The sequence below is a fragment of the Passer domesticus genome, chromosome 3 (assembly GCF_036417665.1).
Source record: "Passer domesticus isolate bPasDom1 chromosome 3, bPasDom1.hap1, whole genome shotgun sequence".
NCBI lineage: Eukaryota > Metazoa > Chordata > Aves > Passeriformes > Passeridae > Passer > Passer domesticus.
The window spans coordinates 116330792-116346654 of NC_087476.1; the positions used below are offsets into that span (position 1 = coordinate 116330792).

The 15863-nt window shown below is 36.7% G+C and overlaps 1 protein-coding gene across 12 annotated transcripts in view; it reads left to right on the forward strand.

Moving 5' to 3' along the window:
- KIF16B (kinesin family member 16B) overlaps positions 1–15863 on the forward strand; it is a 135339-nt gene that overhangs the window by 48627 nt on the left and 70849 nt on the right. For all 12 annotated transcript variants that reach the window (XR_010359580.1, XR_010359582.1, XR_010359583.1 and 9 more), the window contains exons 13-15: positions 9466–9585; positions 10135–10186; positions 11365–11502. Coding sequence is in view for 7 of the 12 variants with exons in the window: in XM_064415400.1 (XP_064271470.1) it covers positions 9466–9585; positions 10135–10186; positions 11365–11502 (310 nt within the window). In the remaining 5 variants the exon portion in view is untranslated. The remainder of the gene's footprint in view (positions 1–9465; positions 9586–10134; positions 10187–11364; positions 11503–15863) is intronic.

Sequence of the window (15863 nt, forward strand, 5' to 3'; positions counted from 1 at the left end):
AGCTTAAGGAAACAAATCTGAGATGGGTTATATTTCAAAACATCAGGAACAGTGTTTTAACTTATTTGCAGCAATCCAAAGGTGCTCAGACCTTTGATTATCTGAAGAAGCAGTTTGGTGCTGTAGGGAGTGAAATTGGTTTATTACCTGCCCTTGGAAGCTTTTTAGCATCCTCCTCCATTTGCATTCCTAAGCTCAGGCTACAGTATCAGACTTTTGACTAGATAATGGCATGGTCAGCACAAGGATTTGACAAGGTGGTGGATGGAGCTCTGAGCAACCTGGTCTAGTTGAAGTTGTCCTTTGAGGGTCCCTTTCAACCCAATGCTTCTATGATTCTATGACAGCAGGCCAAAAAAGCTGCTGATGTGACTCATGAAAAGAACATACTTGAATCTTCTGAGAAGCGATGATTTGTCTGTCTTGTTTTTTTCTGGTTGAATGTGGAGATGTTTGTTTTCAAGAAGAATTTCTGGTCAAGGGAAATAATTCAAAATCTCATCTTCCAGGCATCATACAAAGTTGGGTTGCTCTAAGGAACAAGATAAGCTATCCACAAACTTAAAAAAACCCAGTCAAGATACCCGGCTGTGTGTTGTGTTTTGCACAAAGGAATGGCATGTCCATAGTTGTCTGGGTTGTTTGCCTTTTGTGTGTTTGTTTGTTTGTTTGCTTGTTTGTGTGGTTTTTCTGTGGTTTTTTTCCCCATGTGGGATCAGCCTGTCATTTGTGCTTCTGCAGCTTCTGTGGTGACAGCTTTTTGATGAGAACTGAGAAAACCACACTTTGAAATATTGATATGCCAGTTGATCTGCAGAATTTGTTAATTTTCTAGTTATGTGCTGCACGGATACTCTGAATTTTGGGGAAAACAGTAAATCTTATACTCGGGCAGACTGTCATATAACCAAGAATTATCTGTGTGGAAGAAGAGAAGCATATAGTTTCAGTTTTCTGGTGTTCATTTGAGTTGTTAATTGGCCCTTAATAAGAAAACACAGATCTATTTGTCTTTTTGGTTGTGTATCCCAACTTTGCAAGGAAAGCTTTTTCCATTGAGAAGTGCAGCTGATAATGTGTTAAGTATGGAGTCATGCTTCTGAGCAGCTCAAATGTAGATGTTTGAAGTGCCCAGCTGGTTTACAATAGCCTGCCTGTCATTTGCTCTGTTAACAGTCTTTAATTACGTGATCACCTTGTTGTCTCTTATTATTTTTTTCTCTGGTTTCAATCAGTGGAGATTTGGCTGCAAAATCCAACATGGACTAGTGGAAGGAAGGAGGCCATGGTCTGATTGACCTTGATGGGTTCCAGAGTTACAATCGTATATAGGGAACATAACAGAAAGGCAAAGGAGAATTTTAAGGTTAAGATTCTATTAACCCATGGAAATTGTATCTTACCGTATCCCTAACCCAGGGAAATTTGAGACTGTTTCCTCCTGAGGAATTTCCTTTTGGCCATTTTCTTTTCAAGTTGCTAGTCTCTTAAGATCTAAATTGATTAGCTGAATTTAAATAGTCATTAATACTCTTAATTGAAATATGCCTGGGAGAGAATTTGGTTATATTTGGTTTTATGTTTAAATCTCTGTAGTTTTGTCTAAGTATAAGCTACTTAACACAGTAAATCTAATGGTTTTCTCTGTTAATAAAATAACATATTTAAACATAACATAAAGCTTTTCCACTGAGGAAATAAAACTTGCCTCATTTCTTACAGTATGCAAATACAACAAATGCCATACCTCCTTTGTCATACTTCCTCTTTTGTTGTTTTATATCAGCTAACAAAAAGTATTTTCATGAAGGTTTTTGTCAGAATGCAAAAAATGCTATCCAAATTAAGGTTCAGATCAGATAGCAAAATGCAATTATCAGCAGTTGCTTCTTGAGTTTTGGGTAGATTGCTTTGCAAGTAGGTTTGCATCTTTCAAAGAAGCCTTATTTTCTTTTAGTAGTTGGCAAAGCTGTGCTGTTCCCTTTCATTGATTCAATGGTCCTGATTTTTAAAAATACTCAAATATGGCAAAACTGCAATCTGCCAAGAAAGACATAATGTACTGTAGTCTAGATTACATAGTACAGTGCAAGAGATTCCTCCCTTTTGAATTTTTCAATTCAATTTTTGCTGAACATACCAAAAAAAGTGACAGGAAATTTACCCTTCAGTCAATATTTGGGATGTCCATCTTGGCTATGAAATATGATTTCAGTAGTCTTGATTTTTGTTAGATATGATAATTCTTTTGGCCCTGATGTTAGGGACTCATGCCAGATTATAGATATCTCCATATAGATTACTTTTATTTAATTTATTTTTAAATGACACTTCCCTTTGATTCATATGGTACCTATTTCCTGTGATTATATTTCTGGATTTCTACTCTTGTCATCTTGTCCTTTCCCCTTATTATGTGTTTATCCTCTTTTTCAACCTCACTTTTTAAAAGGGTGCTGTGATCTTGTTTGGCATCTGTATGTATGATTCATTGTTGTGTATGATTGGAATTGAGGTCATTGTATTGCAACTACAGGTGAAGCTTTTGGTGTCCTCTTATGTTGCCCTTTAAAGCAGTTTAATTACTGTACTGGGTTGTTGCAAGTTAGAATGACTTGTTCATTTTCATTTTGTTATTAAAATTGTGAAATGAACTGTAGTTTCATTACATGTAATATAAGGATGGGTAATATAAAACATGGGCATTTCCTGTCTATCTTCTGGCTCTCAATCATTTTACTAGAAATGATTGAATTTAGAAAATTCAAGCCATTGACTGTGTATAATTATACAGTTTTTATATCTGTATTTTTATATGCTTATCTTGTATAAGTATTAATGATAGAATTGAAGTATATATTTTAGATGAGATGTATTTCACTGGAATTAGAGTAAAGGGAAGATGTTTTCATAAGAGAAGTTCAGTTTCCCCAGCTGAGTTTACCTGCTTTGGAAAAGATAATATCACAAATCCTGGTCACTGTGTGATGGACACCAGTTGCTAATGCTATTTGTGCCAGCTTAATGCACCAATTATTTTATGCTTTGGGTACACAAAATCAAACTGATAGTTTTTAAAGGGCACTTTATCCTGTCTTTTTGTAATATCCTTAAATGTTTGCCTTGAGATCAAATGGAATATATTTTTTATGATTTGTGACCTTTTAATAGGCCTTTAATTTGCATTAAAAGCGTCACATAAGTGACAGCCTGTGTTTTCTTTAACTGACCTAGTAAAACCTAGCACGTAATGTCTGGGAAAGAAGGTAAGGTGATCACACCTTCAGCAATTTCCAGAAAAGTAATTACAAAGTCTGTTCTCAAAATAAAACGAATGGAAAATAATTTGCTAAAATATTACCCTGTGGAAACAAGCATTTAAAGCTAAATGCAAATGTTAAATTCAGAACTGTTGCTCTGACTTATGTTTGTTATGCTTAAGTGAATTGTGGAAGGACTCTAAAACTTGGCAGACACTGCTTTCTGAACAGCTTATATTTGCTGGACTAGTAAGGAGAATTTAATTTGCTTTTCTTGAGAAAACTTCTTTGAAATGGTGTCTTTTTTCTGCCATGTCTTTCAAAATCATAGTTATAACTCTCTGTAAATCTCTTCAGTTTAAAATAGTAATTTCCTATTTAATGAATATTTGTCATGTTGTCTGTAGTCTGTGATTTTTTTCTTGAGCTGTCTCATCCTGGTTTGTCTGCTCAGGATGTGCTGGATCTAGTTCTATTTAATTAACAGTGATCCCTGCTAGAAATAGTGGGGGACTGGTTCTCATGTTGGTGGATGTTGATGGAGCATTTGACCCTGAGATGTATAGGAAACTATTTCCTAATTTATGTAGTGTAGAAGTAAGGATTTAAATATAATAAAAATGCTTATACCAAGGATGTGATGGAAGTGTGGTACTGGGAGGGGAGAGAAGTTGTAGGGGTTTTGGGGAGGTGGTCCTGGAGCACGTTTTTGGGCTTGATCATGCTTAATGGTTTCTTGAAATGTGTTAACTCGTGAAGTTTGCTGGTATTAAAGGTAATTTTTCTAGCAGAGCATCTGAGAGAGGATTGGGTGAGTCTAAGGATAACAGAAGAATCATTGATGGTAAATAGTTTGCAATGCAAAGGGCTTAATACACTGTGGAAGAGGAGGAGGATGGCGTGAGACTTTACTGTCACAAGATGGTACATGTGCATGAAAGACACATGAATCTGGAAGGATCAGATAGATGTTGTGTGCACTGAGTGGAAAAAAGGGGTGTACATGATGCTGGCAAAATTTTATACACACTGGGAACACACCATGGAAGCTGGCAAAGAAGAAGACCTTGAGAAGGAGTGTGCTAAACCCTGGGATATGGTGAGCCTGCTCATCTCCTGGGGGAAATGCTTGGAATTTGGCATAGTATAACCACAGTACAAAGAACAGATACCACTGCTGCCAGTATCAATGAATAAAGGCTGGAGAAGGAAAATTATTATTTTAACTGAATGGCAATAGCGATGCAAAGTGTGAGAGCATAAACTGGTTATTACCAAGTTCAGACCAAATATTTGAAATAATTTTGCATTATATAATGGATGAGAGTCTGAGTGTAATCTATAAAATTATTTGTTACAGTGTTTGGGCATAGCACTTGTGACACAGGAGGTCACTTTTCAGTTGTTTCTCCTCATGTAGGAGAAATGTTGCATTTCAGGCAGAGGTAAAATTCTTCAGGTTTTCCTTTAATTACAGAACCAATCAAATCAGCTTGCTTGTGTTTTGTGGGGCTTACTGGCAGCTTTACTAATTTTTTTTCTACACTTGCCTCAATACTGTGAGTGCAACTTCAGTAGTTGGCTGTCATCTTTATAAATATAATAATTAGCATGCAATGCAATTGACAATTCAGAGGAGTAGTCATTCTGTTTATGTAGCATTTTGAGAAGAATTATATCTAGAATTATTCTGATAATTTATATTATGTAAACAGAAGCAGAAGTCTGTCTGCAGTATATTCCTCTTATATCCTGCAATTTTTAATCCATGCAAAGCCTGCATTAGGACTGTACCACCCAAATGAAGGGAATAAGCTCCATGTAGGTGAGTTATGGTTTATTCAGCCTTTGGTATCTGATTAATATTCAGGTTGTTTTAGTAAATTGTATCTGAAGATAAAAGCTTATTTACAGATACCTTTGTGCCTTTGTCCACAAGTACCTCTTTTCCTTCTCTCATCTTTTTTCCAGGTAATTTCTTGCAACTATGTAAATTATTGGTGTCCACAGTGTCCTTGTATTTTACAACAAGGGGTTGCTTTTTGGTTTTGAACTTCTGATGATCAATTTTCTTTTCTCCTTCCTCATATAAAAAACATCAAGTGAGCACTGCTTGTTTGGGAATTTCCCTCTTGGGTTTATGCACATTCATCACAGTCCTGCCCACACTTGTGTCTCATTTTCCCTTTTTGTGGAGGTTTAATTCTGGAAACTCAAACTTCGGCGAGAGAAGTTTTGAATTTTCACTCAGGCTCCTTCACCCTATTTCTTCTCTCGGTTTACATAGTCTCTGTATCTGCTGGGTTTGGAAATAAATTTTTTCAGGAGCATTTGAATTCTGAACCCTGGAATATTTTTTCTTTAAGTATGAAACATTTGTTTCCAGTGATTTAAAGGAAATGCACAGTGAATTGAATACATAACTGGAGGAAGACCAATTAAGAATGAAGAACTTTGCTTGTGTGCAGTTTACATCTGTACATTTTATAGAGGACTTAATGTTAGTGCTGGGCCATTGAGTATAGTCAGACATTTTTGTGAACTCGGGATATAATAGTATATTTTCAAAAAAATCAAATGCACCCAAAGTACCTGTTAGCATAAGAATTTTCTCATATATAGTCTGGTTAAATATTAATGCCAAGACTTTTGCCATTGGACATTTTTGCACATAATTTTTTAGTTTGGTATCATGTGGGGTTTTTTTAATAATTTAAAGTAGAAATTGGAACATCATGCTGGCTAAGTAAATTGTCATGTTTTACTGAAAATGTCTGTACAGCGTATTCTCAGGACTGTGTGCCAGCAGCTATCTGTTCAATATTTAAATAAAGGAATTACATTTTTGCATTGGAAAGTTTGACAAAAATTGAGCTCTCCTGAGAGGTTATGTTCACTGCAGTGCACTAATTACATGTAGTCTTTAATATGTGCTGGGACAATAGCAGCCTAATGTTTTCTTCTACTACTGGATTGGTAAAGGAATGTTAGAAATGCCATTTGGACTTTCTTTTTAAATTTAATTCAGTATCTTGTTGGCCAAAACAAAGAGTAAAGCTGTGTGCTTCTGTTTTTGTGTGTGCATTCAAAGAGATCCATTTAAAGACATCCTGTGTGTCACAGCAGTGGCCTTTATAATGGATAGTTGTATATGATGATGATGAACTTTTCAGCTCAAGTGAGTACTTCAGTCATAGATTTGTTCTTAAACTACCAGATCATATCTTAGTTTAGAGGTGCCACTGTATCAGTTAATACAGTAAACTTACTACATCAGTACAGAAGAAATGAGTTTTCACAAAAGCTTTTATATCTCTCTATATAAATGTAAATGAATTTACTGTATCAGGCTAGTTCTGATAGCTGAGTCAGAGCTGAATTCAAAGAGATAAGAATTTAAATATACAATATAATCCCTTTATTTTAACTTTGACTTAAAGACGTGGGTTTTTTTGTATTCTGTCTCAGGGTTACTTTCTGAGTTTCTACTCTCCAAGTGAGTCCATTTGATCTAACAGCTCCCAAAGAAGAAAACCTTTTTCTGCTCCTACCACAGTGGCCCCTTGTACCAACCAAAGTGCTCCTTTGTGGATAATATTCAGCTTGCTTTATTTTCCCCAGCTTGTGAACACATCTTAAATACTGAGGGAGTACGTGTACACTTTTCTGTTTAAGGATAATTCCAGCTAAGAAGCATGTGGGTACATTCAGCTTTTTTTCAACTGCATCTTGAGATTTTCATAAATTTTCTGAATTAGTTGTTTTTAATAGGGACAGTGACCTTTCATGCTTTTGTAATTTGAGTTATGGATTCACCACTTAAAATTATGTAGCTCAAATGGAAGTGAATCAAATAGTGAATTAAACCTAATAATTTCTCTGCCCTGTAATAGCTTACAGACCACCAATTTATTTCAAAAGAGGTCTGTCCCTCTTCAAAAACATTCTTCCTATGCTATCGAGGATGAACAGTTTGACTACTTCTTTGGGGCCTTTTTCTTTTCCTTTTCTCACTGTTAGAGAACAGAGTAATAAAGATTTATTGTTGGTCATGTTTCTGTGATTTCATTTTGGGGCAGAAGTGCACAGTTTGGCTTTTGGAGCCATCCTTGCATAAGCTTTTGAATTTGGAATTAAATGTTAAACCAAACGATTAAAGTTCAGGAGTTACTCCAGGTATCTGATTAATATTCAGGTTGTTTTAGTAAATTGTATCTGAAGATAAAAGCTTATTTACAGCCTGTATTAAGCTAAAAATATTATAGTTAATCACAGCTACTGTCTGCTGCATTTCTTATAAAATTTCCATTAAGAGGATACATTCTGCGCGTGAATGGTAGTCATTTACAAAATGTAACTCTAGAAACTCAATTAGTTTGTGTTCTTTAATTTTAGATCTGAATAAAAAAGCAATCCATCTGTTCTAAATTGCAATTATACATGATTAATCTCTTATTATAATAAGAATGTGTTGAATATTGAAAGACTGGAAAATAAAGAATCATATTGTTTCTTTATTTTTAGTTATTAGTGAGATATTTTTCTCACCCAGTGACAATTTTTTGTCTCCTGGGATGTTTATTTTTTCCTCTTTCAGGGACATTGGCAAATGCTTTGTTGTGCTGTGGAAAAAATATTCGGCTTTTAATATTTTATCAGTTCCATTGGGCCCAAGGTGCTAGCAGTAACTGTCCTCAGGGTCTTCTTTTCATCCTTGTCATGTGGGAACATTATAAATTATGTATAACAGTAGATGTTACTCAATAAATATCTAATATGTGATAGGTATTTTCATCTGAAATTACTTTTTCACTTGAACAATTAATTAAGCTGTATTTTTTAGGTTTATGATGTGACTCTTTTATAATATGAACAAATATCTGGGTGCATTGTGAATATCTGAGCTGCACATGAATCACAGCTTATTTTTTTCTTTCTGTATTCTGGAGAACTTTTTGATTCATCTATGACCACAGTAACATTTCCCAGTTTTGTTTTGCAGTGTCTTGTATGTTGTGTCGTCATCTCATCTTGCCCAGTTTATCCATACTTGAAATTTTTAGACAGCATCAATATTGACAACGTTTTTTTTTTTCTGCAGGGAAATGAGATTTTACATCTACTTTCTTTAGACTTGCAAGTTGCTGTACTTGGGAAGATACATATAGCAATCTATGTGTTGTTTTTTCTTACAAACAGTGTAGTGTCTTTCTGGCTCTGGAGAAGGCATTTGATGACTTGGAAAAGGAGTAGTCATGCAGCTGTCACAAAACTTATTTTCCATTTTTATTACCACCAGGAGAAAAGTGTGCTCCTTGTAATACACAGGAATACTTGCTGACATTGCCTCTGCTTCATGGATTGTCAGGGCTTAGCCCTTTTACACAGAAAACATATTTGTCTTGAAGGATTGTGTGTGTGTGTGGAGACATTCACAATTTCTATTGTTGTAATCTTCCAGGCCTAGAAGCCAATGGGATTCTGTTTCAACTTGAAAATTGTACTTTTTAAATACTAAAACTTATTTCAAAGCTATAATTAATTTTTTATTTATTGCATAGACTGTTGTGTACTACACAATACATTACTTTATCCAAGGCTGAAATCTCCCACTTGAAGTCCTGCTGAATGATGCTTCAACCTATGGATGAATTTTGAAGTACTGAAATTATGTGCTGTGAATATTTCTTACATTTATTTACTACTGGCAGTGCTTCTCTTCCATTGCATGATATTTCAGCTGCTTAGGTTTACTGATTTGTCAGAGGTCTGGGGTTTTTATTGTGCAAGGCTCATCTTATTGAAAAGACTGCTTGAAAAGTTTTCAGTTTTCTGTTCTTTAGCTGTACTGAATGCTGAGGAGTTTGAAATTCTCCTTACCATTGTGAAAGGTAGCACATAGCTTGCTTTTAGACTACGTTGCTTTGTTACACTCTTGATTGATGCTCCTTCTCTGGTATAGTTCAGCTGTTTGTCTGGTTTCCTTCAAATAACACCTTCACAGATTTCCTCAACAGCGAGCTTGGAATGCTTAATAAAAGTAAAGAAGTCACGTTTAAAATGTAAAATCAAAATTTTTTTAAAAAAATTGCTCTTTCTTCTGTGTGATATTACACAAAAGAAGTTACATTAAATGTGATTTAGAGAGAGAAGGAAGAGAGGTATTTCTTGCATATCCTAATAAACAGACTTTTGTCTTTTATAGGAACAAACTTTGGCTCTGAGGAAAGAAGGGATAGGTGTTGTGTTAGATTCTGAACTGCCTCATCTCATTGGCATTGATGATGATCTTCTCAGTACTGGTATCATCTTGTACCATTTGAAGGTAAATACACATCTCTGTTTCTGTAGCCTTTATATGCCTTGTGATTCTTTTCTGTAGAAAAATTACAGTATTGATTTGCTATCTATATATAGTGCTCATTACATTACTATGGTAAGAAAAGCTTTTCATGCTTGTCTGCTCCAGTAAGAAAAGCTCTTAAGAGGTTGGAAATGATGAAATGAAAATATCTGTTTTAAGTTTATCCTGAGAGTCAACTGGTTAACTAGCTATAGGTGTTTCATATTTTTGTCTGTGTGTATTGGTTTGTTATTAATGTTATAAAGCTTCACCTTAAAATCTAAATCTTGATTGTCCAAAAACTATAAAGGTAGTTCTGCACTGGACAGTTGAAACATGATTTTGCTTATAATATTGTAAAGTAAAGACTGTGAAAGCATTTTGAAAATGCTACATGATTCCTTTTTTCATGTATGTGCAAATACATATTTCATTCAGGTTACCCTGAGAAAGTGGAAGGATAAATTATATTCTTGTGGGGGAGATAAGGAGATTCCAACTGGAAATAATGTGTATTTCTCTCTTAATTAGGAGGGCCAAACTTATGTTGGCCGAGAAGATGCTATAACAGAACAGGACATTGGTATGGAATTTGGCATTTTTATATTCTAACACGTGAACTAAACTTATATGTTTTTTTCCCTTTTTCAGTTAGTTGTTCTGTGGTTTGTGTATTTTAATTTTTAGAAAATCTGAAAGCTGAATTGCATGGGACTTGCTTCAAAGAGCATGACTTCTAGCATAGCTTGTGGGCTTTAAGTATGTTCATATACTTGTTACTAATTGATTTCTTACCCTCTTTAAATAGCGAACTGTAAAAATCCTGTCCTTTTTCATATAGCACCTGACACAATTACTGCAAAATTGTTCTCTTAACCTTAGTAAAATGGCAGCATTGTTAGACTATTATATGTAAGATAGTCTTGGGACTTCAGATTTGAGTTAAAAAAATTCAGAAAATTTGTAAAAATCTGCTGGTTTTGCTATTGATTTCTTACCAGTATATCTAACTGCCACATCTGGACTGTCCTATCACATAAGCTTTGCATAAGTTCCTGGAAGGCAATTTAATTAAGTAAACTGCATCCTTTAATTCTTGGGCGAGAATCTGAGTCAAATAACTAAGTTTGGTAAATTTTCATGAAGTCAAAAGTTGTCTGGATTTAAATTACTCTATTAAATTCCATGAAACTACCAAACCTGTGATGCGTTGTGGTATTAAGCAGTACACATTATCACACGTTATTGGAACAAAAAATGGAAAGTAGCATAACTGATTGATAAAAGCTCTGAATCAGATTTAAGAACTTCACTTCAGCCATCCTTTTGTCTACAATGGAATCTTATATCCTGTCTTTTCAGGTTTAAGCATGGTTGCTCTAAGGTCTACAAGTTTTCATTATTTCCTTGTGAAACTGGTCAAAAATCTCTTTCTACAAATATGTGAATTGTACTTTTCTGGTTTTTATTGGAAGGAAAGGAGCATTGCTAATCAGGCATCAAAGCACAGGAATAAAGACCATTGCAGCAAAAATATAAAAAAAGCAAAACCAACCCAGCACAGTTCTTTGCACTAGAATAAAACAAAAAATATTTAAGGCGTGCAGGATGTGATAAAGGAAGGAAGAAAACATTGTCCAGAATAGAGAAGATATACTCTCTGATATGTAGTGCAATGTGTTCTTAATAAATTATTATTAGCATGTTAATCTTACTAGTTGTAAGTAGTCTAAGTATGTTATCTTATTTCTTTGCGTTTAGTTCTTCATGGTCTTGATCTGGAAAGTGAGCATTGCATCTTTGAAAATCTCAATGGTACGGTGAACCTCATCCCACTGAATGGAGCACAGTGTTCTGTGAATGGTATTCAGATTACAGAACCCACACACCTCAACCAAGGTATTACCTAGTGTAATGTCATTTTCCAGGCAACCTCTTTGCTTCTTCCTGAAAAAAATCCGCATGTATGTAAATGGATTATTGTTTAATTGGTTTTAATTTAATGTCTTCTCAACTACAATCCTGTCCTAGGGTGATGTTATGATGCTTGTATCCCCAGTCGTGTGTTCTGTTTATGCTGGATATTATTTCTGTGCCTTCAAGACTGGCTCTGAAGAGCGAATGTTTTGTTTTGGTTTTGTTATCAGCCTGCTCCCCACGGCTGGTGGGACACAGAGACAGGGTAGTACATTGTGTGGCTTTTGCTTTTTGATTTGCACTTGCTTCTGCTCTGCTCCTGCTTTGCTCTTGCTTTTTGCTTCTGCTTGTTAGTTAGTTTAGCTAAGCAGTCCGAATTTTTTCCTGGAATGTTTTTCCTTTCCCTTTTTTGGAACCACTCGAACCTGCTCCAGACTGAGACCTGGGAAACACTGAGAGTTTGCACCTTATGGCCTCCAGCAGCTATTGCCAGCGCCAGAGGGACTGATAACAGAGCAACCACTCCCAGCAGAAACCACCTGGAAAACTCGATGGTGTTTTTGTTGCCAAAGAATTCCCATGTGGTGAAAAGAGAATTCCTTTGTAATTTCAACCACTTCTTTCTTGGTTTGAAAGATGTGTGTCTGCCAAGGAAGGCAGGAACCTCCCTTGGAATGGAGAATATGATCCCCTTCCCTCGGAATTATTATAACTTTGAAGTTACCTTTTCGTGAAAAGGTATGGGAAAAGGAATAACAGTTCTTTACTAGTATGTGTATGGATAACAAGGCAAAAAAACCCAGGCAGCAGCACAGTCCCAGCCCAGCCTCTCCCGGCCGCGGCGCTTTCCCCGCGGCTGCAGCTCCGCTCACAGCCAGCAGGGGGCGCTGCTGGCTCCCGGCGGGCAGGGCGGGGGCGGTGAGTCCTCCACGCCTGCAGGTGGCGCTGCGGCGCCAGCTCGGCCGCGTCCCCTCACGCGGCAATGGTGGGTGGGCCGAATGGCAACAATGGTGGCAGAAACTCTGCAGCTGTAGCAGGGGCCGCAGGGTGTCCCGGCAGGCAGGTGGTGTGAGTTGGAGCGCGGTGAAAAAGCCCGAGGCAGCGGCGCTGGCAGTCAGGCTCCTGTGCCGCACACAGCCGGAAAGACGCGCCTTCCCGGGAGGGGTCGGGGTCCCGCCTTTTCCCCTGAGGCACCAGAACAAGTGGCGAGGGTCCTTTTCAAGTTTTCCAATGTGAAAAACGCCAATCACTTGTTTTAAAATTTTAAAAGTTTTGTAGTAATAAAATGGTTATAAGAATAGTAATAAAAATTAGAGCAATAAGAATTTGGACAATCAGAGTTAGGACAATAAAGGACAATAAAAAAGCAAAGACTTACGGACGTCCGGATGCTTTCCCTAAAACGGCATGTCCGCTAACAAAGAATAACCTTTAAAACAATAGCCTGTTGCATGTTCATATATCTCATACATGATGCAAACATTCCTTTCAAACTAGGGATTTTTCTGTTTATTGTCAGTGTCCTCCCATTCATCTTGTAAATCATGGATTGGCTCTGTGGAGTCTGGAAGAAGGTGGAAGGAGCCTGGTTCTTCCCGATAAGGAGGCAATAATTCTTCTCTCTGGGATTTCAGTGTCTTTTGCTGTTATCTCTGTGCAAAGAATTTCTTGATTATCTTATCCAGTATCTTACATTGCATAGTTTCTATTTTAATATTTTGTTGTAGCCTAAACTATATTTAACACACTATTTAAAAAAAGATTAATACAGTACTACAAAATTAATGCAATATAACTTTCCAGCATAACACATATAGTATTCCTTTTAATATTTGCAAAGAGGCAATCATATAATGTGCATTTTTCACACCAATAAGGCCCTAGTTCAAGGGCTGCTCTCAGGAGCAAAGGCTCACTCACCCATGGCAGGAGAAACAGGGCAGGGCTGGGGTCCAGCAGCAGCAACGAGTTCTCCCCCATCCCATGCAGCAGTTTGACTTTTTCCTCTGAAGCTGAGAGAGCAAGAGAGCTACGAGATGCACCCAGACCACCTTTTCCCCAGCCTAATTCTTTGGTATCTCTGTCCCTCCAAGAGAAAGCCTCAGATAGGAGAAGTGCCCTCTTCCTCTGAGCTTGGCAGCTGCTTCTGTCTCTCTTACGTACCAGACGTTATTAATTCTTCGCAACAAAATGGGAGACAATTCCTTAAGAAAAAGAAACAGAAGGAAAAATCCTAAACCCGAGCAACCTAATAATCTTGGTTATGATTTCATAGTTACCGTTTGATTCTGTTCGTTTTTACACAAAATAAACTCCATGCCAGATTGCTGTTACATTAAGAAAAATAATATAGATATCTACAGGACTAAAAGTGTCAGAGACACCCCTGCCCCTCTCCCCAAGTTTCAGGTTGGTCCTACTTAATACTACTGCCAAATTCTCTTGTGGAGCAGGAGATTGAGCTTGAGTATCTGTTTGCTGCAGCTATAGGAAATGACAAAAAGGGGGAGGCTAACCCTTAGGAGGTCTAGAGAACTACAATTTTAATGTAAAAGCTTTAAAATCTGGAAATTAAAAAGCAGCAGGACAGCTAGGAACAAAGATACTTTGTGTTGGCCTGGAAAGGACTGACTGACAAGTGGAGCTGGTGAGTGCTGCAGGAGAGCTGCTCGATGTTTTCTCTTCCAGGAGCACCCAGAGTATCTTCCCGTTTAGCAAGGAACTGAAAGAGACCTGTTTAGGAGTGAGGCTGTGACACAGCTCAGCTGCTGAAAAACAATCTCACATTACTTCCCTGAAAAGGAGATTTCAGTGTAAGCTTAGGCTAACAAAAGTAGAATGCAGTGTTAAACAAGGGGACTCTTGCATCCTTTCTGAACTCTGACAAATACTTCTATAAAGGCTGCTTGCAGAAAGCAAGGTGTGGAGAGATAACATTGACTCATTTTTTTTAGAGTGCCTATTTCTTCATGCAAAACAAGAGGCATATGTGCTTGTTTCTATTACAGGGAAAAAAAAAAGCCCAGCCTCCTTGGTCTTAGGTTTGAGTAAATCTGACCGTTAATTCCTAACAACAGAAACATTGACATTAATAGCAAATAACTCTGTAAACAGTAAAAAATGAGTTGTGATGAATCATCTTTACTTTATCCTGCAGCATTTTACAGGCAGAAAATGTTCAGTGTGCCTCAGAAAAAAGTAAGAGTTTGGATGCTATTTCCCTCTTTAAGATGCATATTGCAACGTGATTTTTGTACTGCTAAAAGTGGAAACATTACTTTTTTCCCTCATAAATTTCTTTAGACAAAAATTTGCAACTCAAAGAGGAAAGGGTTGCTAGGGTTGGTAAGTTGTAAAAAACAGCTGCCTAAGCTGACTTTTTGTGTGTGCAAGGAGACGGAGTCTGAGAGGAAGATGACATTAAGTGTACAAAACTGATGAAATCACTAGTTTAAGGACTCATGTGGAATCTATTTATCCCAGCTGTGTTAGCATTTAGTCTCACAGCTTGAAGTGCCAGGGTCCTTAAATACCTGCTTTTAGGTAACACTGATTAACTGCTGATACATTTAAATGTTTCCGTTCATCAGTAATAGCTGTTTATTTGAAAATGTGTTAAATTTTTAGACTATCATGGAGTTCAAAAATAATAAGTGGCATGGTAATTAATTGCCACTTCCTTCTATGGATTTCTTCTATCATTTTCAAATTCTGGCTGTGGTGTTTTTGTAAAGGTAACTGAGTTAACATTCACAAATACAGTGTGTCGTTTACCTTAAATATATCTTTACCTCAGAATACATTTTCAGGAGTTTGGACCATAGAGTCTGTTTCAGGGGTTAGGCCCTTCTGTACTTAAAAGAGAAACCTAGGACTTATTCAAATGACCCATCATTTAGGACTGACTCTCATGTGCTTCCTGTTTTTTCTCTCTCCCGTCTTCCTTGAAATTTGTGAAGTTAGGGACACATATCTATAACTATTAATTCTGAAATTTAATTAATTTATTTACGTTGCTTCCACCTAGTGAAGTGGTCACAAATGTTTGCCATTAATTATTTTTGTCTTCACTTGAAAGCAACTGAAGGAATTTCATACAGATTTATGAAAGGTAATTATTTTTGAGATTTGACTGAGGTAAACTGCAAATGTAATCCGAAATTGAGGTGTTGTGTAGAAAGCAAGAAGTGATTGTAATGCTTTTTGCCATTTATTTGCTAAGACTGCATCACCTAATTTGAGTTGATATTCCTAATTAAGCTGATTTTAAGAGAAGCATTCCTTGCTGAGGACATCATGTCATTATCAGATGGTAAGAATTTGTAGTGATGAGTTTGATAACA